General features: G+C 43.2%; 1 protein-coding gene across 1 annotated transcript in view; it reads left to right on the top strand.

The window, feature by feature from the left end:
* Positions 1-674: 674 nt before the first annotated feature.
* Positions 675-9,182, top strand: part of B4GALT5 (UDP-Gal:betaGlcNAc beta 1,4- galactosyltransferase, polypeptide 5) — a 43,698-nt gene continuing 35,190 nt past the window's right edge. Inside the window, exon 1 of the mRNA XM_015425849.1 lies at positions 675-735. Coding sequence (XP_015281335.1) covers positions 675-735 — 61 coding nt within the window. The remainder of the gene's footprint in view (positions 736-9,182) is intronic.

Raw genomic sequence — 9,182 nt, 5'->3', positions numbered from 1 at the left:
TGGCTTGATGTCATCAGCTTTCTCCGGACTGCTTCAAGTTGCAACACAGCACTGCCACCAGCTGGCCGGATGGCCCATTACAGGCTTTCTATCCCTTTGGTAGCCTTGCTTGCTTCATTTCTTTAAGAAAGCCCCCCAAACAATTCCAGACTCAGCTTCCTTAGTTCTCCATTGCCATGTTACTCTGCCTTACCTTATACAATACTTACAAGTAGTGATGAGTGAACCCCACCCTCTGATCCAAACACAATAGCTTTTGTACAAGAATCATTGTGAAAGAAAAACCTGGAGGGCCTCTGAAAGTGACTGAAAGTCTAGTCACCCCCAACTCAAAGGCACTAGCATGGCTCCAGCCCTATAGCCAGGAATTATTTTGCCGGGGGGTGCCAGGGTGCCAGTTTAATTAAATTAAACTTAACAAATGGTGTGGGAATGCCTTTGCAGAGCCAGCCTTAAAGGCCTCTGCCTTGCTGCTCTGCTCCAGGCCCCATCTAACTGGGCTCTTTCCAGCCTGTGCGCTCCTCTCCCCAAGTCCATGCCTTTTGAATGGTGACTTTGCAGCAGCCGCAACAAGCCAAAGGAGGCTGAACAAGCCAGGGGGGCTCACCCGCCAAGACCAGGCTGGCTCTTTTCCGACTGGCTTGTTGGTTTGCTAACCCGGGGCTGGGCTGGACATGGACGAGGGGCAAGGAGGAGTAGGCTGGCGTACCTCCCACTCGGAAGCTGCTGTGGGAGGTGAGCTGCTCGCAAAGCCAATGGCGGATCTCTAGAATTGTGCCCCAGGCCAATAAGAGGAGGAAGTGGCAGGGGTGGGCTAGCGCATGGAGAGGCTGGCGCAAGCAGGCTGCCCTTTGCACCTTCTGCTCTAGGTCTCTCAGGTGCACAGCAGCTGGGGGGAGCTGGGAGATCTGTGGCACCCTCAGACGCACATACTGGTGCCTGGAAGGCACATCCATCTTTGCTGGACTGAGGGTGCTGCAGAATGGAAAGGGGGCAGTGCCCCATACACCCCACTGCTGGCTATGGCCCTGCAGGTGCTGCTTCGATCATTTTGGAAGGTTTTCACACACCCTTCTAGTTTGTCTGGGACCCCAGTCTCTGAATTTACGTTTCCACAGATTTTGAGAATTAAATATATTGATTCAGAACACTTGCTGGTCTTCTCAACATTTTCTCCTTTATTACCTCGAAATACAGGTAACTAGCTCAGATGCCATTTTTGCCTTGGAAACTAAGCATGTCTTACTCAGCAAAATAAGAGTACATAGGACTACAGTCAAGGGACTTAATTCCCAGCTAACAAGATTTAGGTGGATTGTGCTCTATTTAATGAGAGGATAAGCTTGCTATCTTGAGCACACTACTTTTCTTGAAATGACATCTTACCATTCATCAAGAGCAGCTTTCAGATAGTTACTGTATGATGGGTATAGCTTTGTTTTAACCAAGGGAGGAATTTATTAATCTAAAGACTTTTTAAATAGTTGTCCCATTTGGTTTTAAGGAGCTACCCTATACAGAGTCAAATCAATTGTCCATCTAACTTGGTGGTGGCTAAATTTTATGCATGCATAAATAGTTCAGTGTTTAGGCGCTTCTTACTGTTCTTATGTTTTTGATTTTTGCCTGTAAGGAAGACTGGATTAAAATTGTCCAGAAAAAGAAATCAAATCACACACTGCCTAGAAACATAATCTAAGGTCTTGAGTTGTGATTTCTGTATTTCTTTTTGTGCTACGCAATTGTAACTGCGTATATAAGGGAAGCTGCAGATTTGTTTATGTTCACAATGCTGATGCAGTTAGCTTAAGATCACTTAACACAAGAGCCGTATTCCAGTACAAAGTTAAGTCTTGTGAATTGGGGGGTGAAGAACCAGAACTGGAAGCAAGAGTTGGCATTACTGGTTGAAACGGTGCTGTTCTGGTGGAGATGTCTCTGCTCTTAGGTTACAAATGTGAACCCATCACTTCAATATAACTCATGACCTATTGTATCATATGTTCAATGCTTGCTTTGCAAGTCAGGTTTTTCTTACACATAGAAAAGTTCTCAGTGCATGTGATAAAGTACAATAAATTGCATTTTAAAAGAATATATTTTGACTATATTCCGCAATGATTTTACACCCATGTTTTAAAAAGTGGCAGTTGTGGCTTAAGAATGCTGAGCAGTGTGGGGCTGGGAGGTCAGGTGTATGTCATGGTTAGGCTGCTGTGTACTCTTCCCCTGTCCTGTAGGACTGCAGACTCCTGATGCCTCTGTCTTTCATCATCTGTGCTACAGTCTAATATATCCATCTCATGTGGTGGCTTATAATAGCAGTTAAGCACTAAATGTTAGTGTATACATATTTTTGTTTTGTTAGATGGCCTTAGGCAAAATCACTTGCTCTGAGCCTTGTCACCCATCTTCAGCCTAGGGATAATTCAGACACACATTTTTTTGCAAAGTAGTCATGATTACTGAGATATGTGAAGCGCTTTGTAATTCTGAAAGTATCCCATGGATGCTAAATTGTTTAAATTTACTGTAACTGCTACTCAGCTTTTCATAGGACTCCTTTGAAAAGCCTGTTGGGTTCTTGAGTTTTTAAAATATTTATGGGGACACTACAGCAGCATTTTTAACATGGGCTTTTTCCTTGGAGGTTTTTCAGCTCTTCAAACTGAAATCTTGTAAGAATGATAACTGGCAAATAGTATGGGCTTTGATGCCAGTTATAAATAATGTTTTTAAGAAACCATTGATACTTCTTGGCAGATTCCAGAAAATGACGTGAAGATGGTGGAAAGTGTTGTCAGGTCACACCCAAGTTGTGGTGACCCCCAGGGGTCATTTCCTGCAGGAGCGCACAGGAGCGGAGCTCCGGCAGTAAAGAGCCCAGGGGGCGGGCACATGCAACAAGCCCCACCCCCTGCTCCCCGCAGCCCTCAGTCAGAGCAAGAAGCAGCCAGGTAAGCTGCAGAGCCCGCTCCCAATAGCTAGCAATCCAAAACAATCCAGTGGAGCCTGAGCAGTGGGTGTTGCCTTCTGACACACTTCTGGTGATGTCAGGGGGTGTGGCATATGCAAATAAGTTATGCTAATGAGTTATGCTAATGAGCTCCTGCACCTCTTTTTCTACGAAATGTCCCCTGGTGACCCCATAGGATTTTCAAGGCAAGGGACATTCAGAGGTGGTTTGCTATTGGCTGCCTCTTCATAGTGACCCTGGGTTTCCTTGGTGATGTCCCATACAAATGCTAACCAGGGCCGATCCTGCTTAGTTCCCACCATCTAACAAGATTGGGCTAGCCTGGGCCATCCAGGTCAGGGCCAGAAGACATTTTTTCTCTAACAGGACAGGTTTACGTAGTTGCTTACTAGTCTTTACTGATATTTGTTTAAATTCTACAGTTTGATTTGCTTCTTTAAGCATTAAATCAAAGGGAGGTATGTATGCTGGAAATGAAATCCATTGTACTTTGAACCTCAAATCAAAGTGAAATCATTGTACTTTGATAAGAGCCATTTAGTTTTATTCAGTTTCACGTTCTAAAAATCTCATTAACATTGGCATCTTTTCAGAGAAGATTGTTCCAATTAAACATTCTCTCAATGCCAATAAAGGTTTTGTGTGTGAATTAAACATTCTTGCTGATTATCCACAGTTTGTAACATGTGGGTTGGTCAGAACTTTCAGTCCTTTTGCAAATGCTAGTTTACAGGTTGCCTTTCCCTCCTTAAGCTTATTGCAGTTCATGCTCCCTGCAAACAGGTGAAAGATGAGTAAACTGATATTTTCTCGCATTACTGTGACATTCCAGATAGGGCTGCCAAGTGGGGGCAAAGGTTGGGTAAACCCCTGCTTTGGAGGCCCGATTTCCACGTCGCTTACGTTGGGGGCGTGGCCCAGATCGTCGGAGGGAAAACTCTATGGTTTTCCCTCCGACGATCGAGGCCACACCCTCAACGTGAGCGACGTAGCGTGTCACTTCTGGTGACGTGCTGGCGGCGCCACGCGCGCATCGGCAGAGAGCTCCCGGAGCCCGGCGAGGCTCCCCCGCCAGTAAGAAGAATCAACTTGGCAACCCTATCTAAAGCATAGATACTTAGCTTTAGATATACAACTTGTCAGGACAGTTTTTCCATTGGGAGCTTCACTAAGAGCTTCACTCCTTTGAAGTGGGCTTGTTCCCCGCTTATGAAACAGAAGACTAACAATGTTTATTCCAGCATGAGACTTTGAGTCAGAGCTTACTTCCTCAGATGCAACGAAAACTCTTACAAAACCAGTGCTACTTGTAGGAGGCTTGCCATGGTGCCTTTCCTTGCTTGGATCAGATGTCAGGGTTGGTGTGGGGTGAATGTGTGGCCTGATGTGATGTGCTGTCATATGTTCTACTTTTACAAAATGGTGAGTCACACAGCACCATTACCATTAACCATTTAATAAGTGTAGTTTGAGAACTAGTCTCAGTTATTGTGTTTTAGGTATAAATAATACATGGAATAGTCAATGCAAGGTACTCTGCAGCTTGTGGCAGAAGCAGTCAATGTTTGTGAAGTTAATTCTTATTCATACTTGCACATAAATATGAAAGTAATGGGGGTATAAATGAACTAATATACCATATTTTGGAAAAAATAATTCAAATAGAGCTTTACAAAAATGTTTATAAAAGCAGCTAAAATGCTCTTGAACTATCAGACATTCTCTAAAATGAGGCCAGCCACAGAAAATTTGAAAGTTTGAGGACAGTTGCTGATGTGAATATACTGAGGAGAAACTTCTAAATGATCTTTTGTTGGGGCAGCTTGGTGTAATTTGCCATGACCTATTAATTTGTTTATTTATTTTTCTAACTGTTTCACTGCCCTTTCGGTTGCTGTGTTAATGCCAATAAAGGTTTATGTATGAAATATACTCACATATTATTTATACAGTGGAGGAAGAACAGAAGAGATGGCATATTTCCTGAAAGGGTTGGGAAGAATAAGATGAAACTTTTGGTTATATATGTCTAAAGTTCATACCTAACCAACAGGAGGGATAAGAAGCTCTAAGGAGGGGCTTTGAGGAAAACCTGGTTTCAGGGAAAGGATTTGTCTGATGTCCCTGATTAGCTCTGATAAACTAACCAAAATAAGTATGTGTGTGGGGGGAGGGGTGGCAAGTCCAGTGGCCCTGTTTTCCTCTTAGAGCTGTTTCCTCCATTGCTTTTGCCTCTTTGATCTTTGATTTTTCATAAGTTTCTTTGGTCTGGTGCATTCTGTTTCGTCCTCCATGACCATTGTGTGGTTTGGTCAAATACTAATCTGTCAAGGCAAGGGCTGTGTTTGAAGGTGATAGCTATGTGACTCCCTAATCCTCCATCTTTGGACTTTCCAGCCCTTATTGAATATGTGATCTGAACTTGTTCAAGGTCTAAGGAACTGAATTCCTTAGGTGCTGGTAAAGGTACTAGCATGGTAATCACCTTGAAACCTGAGACAAGCACACCTGGCTGCTAAAGAGGTTGCTGTATATAAAGGGTAATCCCTTGAGAAAGCAGATGGGAGTCCAATTAAGGTAGCCCCAAGTGAATAAAATAGAATAAAGGCTCACTAACAACTAGACAAATTAAAGTGTGAAGTTCATTAGATTAAAACTCAAGCTAGGTAGGGAATGGAATTTTGGAGTGCAGAGAAAAATGTTAACCTATTTTCTAACAGCCTGCACTTTGAGTTTGAGCAGGAGCTATTGTGAATTTGCCTCTGTAATGATTGAAATAGATTGCTCTCTTCTTCCAAAACGTTGAAAAATGGTGACTTTGAACATGATTTTTTTTCTGGAGATAGCGTCATACATTTTATTCAGTTTTAATTTTAGAACAGATTTTCTGTTTGAAGGTCATACTAATCACCCCAAGTTCTTGAGGTGAACTATACTCAATGATATCCATTTTCTTGTTCCTGCAATTCATATAAATGTTTTGTCTATAATAAAGGCTTGAAGCAAACAGATAAAATGGTAGCATTCATGTATTAATTAATGTTAGTTTATCCAGAGATCAAAATGTATGTTTGATAGAGCTGAATTGTGCATATGTATTTTGATTGGCAAGGCTATGATTTAATTAGCATGATATTTGCCTGAAGGTATGAACTGTCAGGTTGTAAATGGTAGCATATTGGCCTTTCTTAAAGCTCCATAACCCCTGAATTGTACACGCTTTCTTGCCTCCTGCAGTTCATTTTCAGGAAAGGTTTCCTAGCATGTTACAACTCAGTTAAAATTTCCTTTCATGACAGCCTGGGAAGCAGTGGTCTCTACCATTGCCAATCCAAGTCATAAATCCTAAATCCATTGTTTAATATCATGAAGAGTTATGGCACTTGTAAATGGGGGTATGTTTGTTTTGTGGTTTCTGAGCCTTCTGAATGTGGGGGTCATTAAAGTTCCAAGGGCCCCCCCCCACCGTCTTATTCCTTTTAAAATGAAAATGGGGATTCTCAAGAGTCTATCACACTGGCTGCATTCAGATGTCAAAAGCAATCAGATATGTGACTGGCATGAACCTGGCTTGTTCCTGTGCCTGTGCACACTCCCTTCCCTCACACATGGAGCCTGATTGATGTCTCTGTAGTTTTTGAAACCTCCAGGTTTCAGTTTGTGCTAACATACAAATGCAGGTGCCTGGAGAAACTGGAGTTCCTTTCCCACAAACTAGAATTCTGAACCATTGTGTTTGATCCTGGTTTAGAATCCTGGTTTATGTGAAAGAAATGAACTCCAAAAGTTGAAAATAAACAGTGTCATGCAGTTGCAATAAAACTACCGGCATATTTGGTCATAGCATTAATTTTAGTGGGAATTCTTACACCTACTGTAGTATATTATTTGTGGTCAATATTAGTCACATTTAAGTTATAAACGTTTCCTTCAAAATGTATATCTACAGCATCTCAACTGTTCACCTGTTACCCTGTAGTGAGTAAGAATTGCTATTGGGTGACCAGGTAGGAGAACATCATGTAAACTGGAATTGTTTTCTCAACAGTATGTCCATGCTAGGTGCAAAGGTTAGACTGGCAGAGGTAAATAAATGTTTATAGGCCAATAGCTCTTGTACATTTGTTTGCAAAAGCTCCATTAGAATTCTCTCAAGTGAGATAAGCGTAAATATGTGCAGCTGTTGGTGGTAGATAGAGCAATAGAAACTTTTCTGGATGTTAAGTCGTATTCTGGAAGTCCTTGAAGAATGATTTCACTGCCTTCTGTTCATAGTAAACCAACTTTGTGCTTTTGACTGCTGGGACACAGGGTTTTTCTCACTCTGGCTGTTAGCTCTAATTTGCATGTTTCTTACCTTTTGGGTCCCAAGATTCTATCATTTGATCCATCCATTGCCAGTGATGGAATAAACTCATGTGTGAGCTCACCTTAAGATATATTTATTTTTACTTTATTTAATTCATTTGTACCCAGCCTTTTCCTCCAGTGGGAACCCAAAGTCACTTCCATTGGTCTCTTCTCCATTTAGCTGCTATCTTATAAGTGTCATGGGTGGTTGCAAGAGGAGATGTCCTCCTTTTGTAATAGATTGGGCCTTTCTGGACAAGCTGGTGCCCAGGTCTACCCACCTTAAGGTCCCTCTCCCTGGCCTACCAAGGCAGCTCAGAAAGCGCCCCCTAGTTCCCATAAGAGAGTCGAGAGACAACTCAGAATGGCTTGGGACAAACCAGCAGCAAACAGACAGTTTCCTGGGTTTGTAAAAAAGTTATATGCGTTGCCTTCGTATGCAAATGAGCTTTTACAGGTACCACCAGTGAATGGGGCAGTGGCAGCTATTCAATCCATGGGCCTCATCTCGGAAGAAGGGCACGGATCCATACAAGAAAGTAGACACCGCACTCAAGAAAATTTATGAGGCTGTTACCATGATAGTGAGAGCGGCAACTACTGCTTCCATAGCATCCAGAGTTTCGATTGTCTGGATTCGTAAATTAATCCAACTCTTACCAGAGAACAACAGGGGTCTCCTCGAGGGTGCCTCACGCATCCTGAAGGGGGCCTCCTTCTCTGCTGACACTACTCTGGACATCTTGATGTTTGCCTCCAGAGCTATGGTTTCCAATAACGTGGCCACATGGCTACTTTGGCTTAGGGTCTGGCAGGCTGACTTCCAGTCAAAGCTGATGGTATCTGCCTGTCCGTTCCAGGGAGATCGACTCTTTGGCAACGCCCTTGACAGAATTCTTGTGGAAACACATGACAAGAAGAAGGCCATGCCAAAAAATTTTCGCCAAACTGAACGACAGAATACGCATTCCTTTTGTTCCCAACACACCCTGTCCAGGTTCTGCCAGGACCAAAAGAAGAGCAATTGGAGCGCACCCAGGACTTTCAGCCGTAGGGGAACGTTCAACTCTGTTCCACAAGCCCCCATTCAACAGAGCTGACCGGGGGGACCGTGACGCCAAACCCAAGCAACAATGACCGTCCCTTCCCGTGGGAGCACACCTTCTGTCCTTCGCTGCAACCTGGACAGAATCACAAGCGGATGTCTGGGCACAGGAGGTAGTATCCCATGGCTACACAATAGAATTCCGGCACACACACACCCAGAAAGAATTCTGGTCTCGCCTGTCAGCAAGTCCATCGCCAAAAGAGCCTTAGTAGACAGGGCACTCCAACATCTACTGACCATCCGGGCCATAGAGCCTGTTCCTCCGTCAGAACGAGGTCACGGGGTCTACTCGATTCTCTTTCTGGTCCCCAAGAGGAACGGCGACTGGAGGGCTGTGACGTCCCCTTAACTGGGGAGGTCTGGTTTTACTTTAAAAGTGTTCCTTTTATTTTATTTTATTTTACTGGGTATTCCGGCTGCCACCAGGAAATTTAAGGCTTTCCAAACCTCTATAATATAATATTTCTGTCACTGGGTAGGTAAGTCGAGGGTTTAGGCGTTCACGAGGGTCTATGTGTTTCCTGGGAAGAATTTCTTTCAGAACTGGTATCTTAAATAAAAGTAGATTTATTGATATTTCACACACTTTTCTCTCCCACTGTCAGGGATCTGGGCATGTAACTTTGTAACACTTTTTTCCTTCAGGCCATATACGGTTACTGTTTCTTTATACTTCAACTTTTCATAACACACACCAGACTTCTCTCTCTCAGACCTTAAAATGAACAAACTGCTTAACTCTTTTAC

This window comes from Gekko japonicus, unplaced genomic scaffold, assembly GCF_001447785.1.
Source record: "Gekko japonicus isolate JY-2015 unplaced genomic scaffold, Gekko_japonicus_V1.1 scaffold2419, whole genome shotgun sequence".
Classification (NCBI taxonomy): domain Eukaryota; kingdom Metazoa; phylum Chordata; class Lepidosauria; order Squamata; family Gekkonidae; genus Gekko; species Gekko japonicus.
The sequence above is the reverse complement of the archived record's forward strand: the minus strand, read 5'-3'. Positions and strand labels throughout refer to the sequence as shown.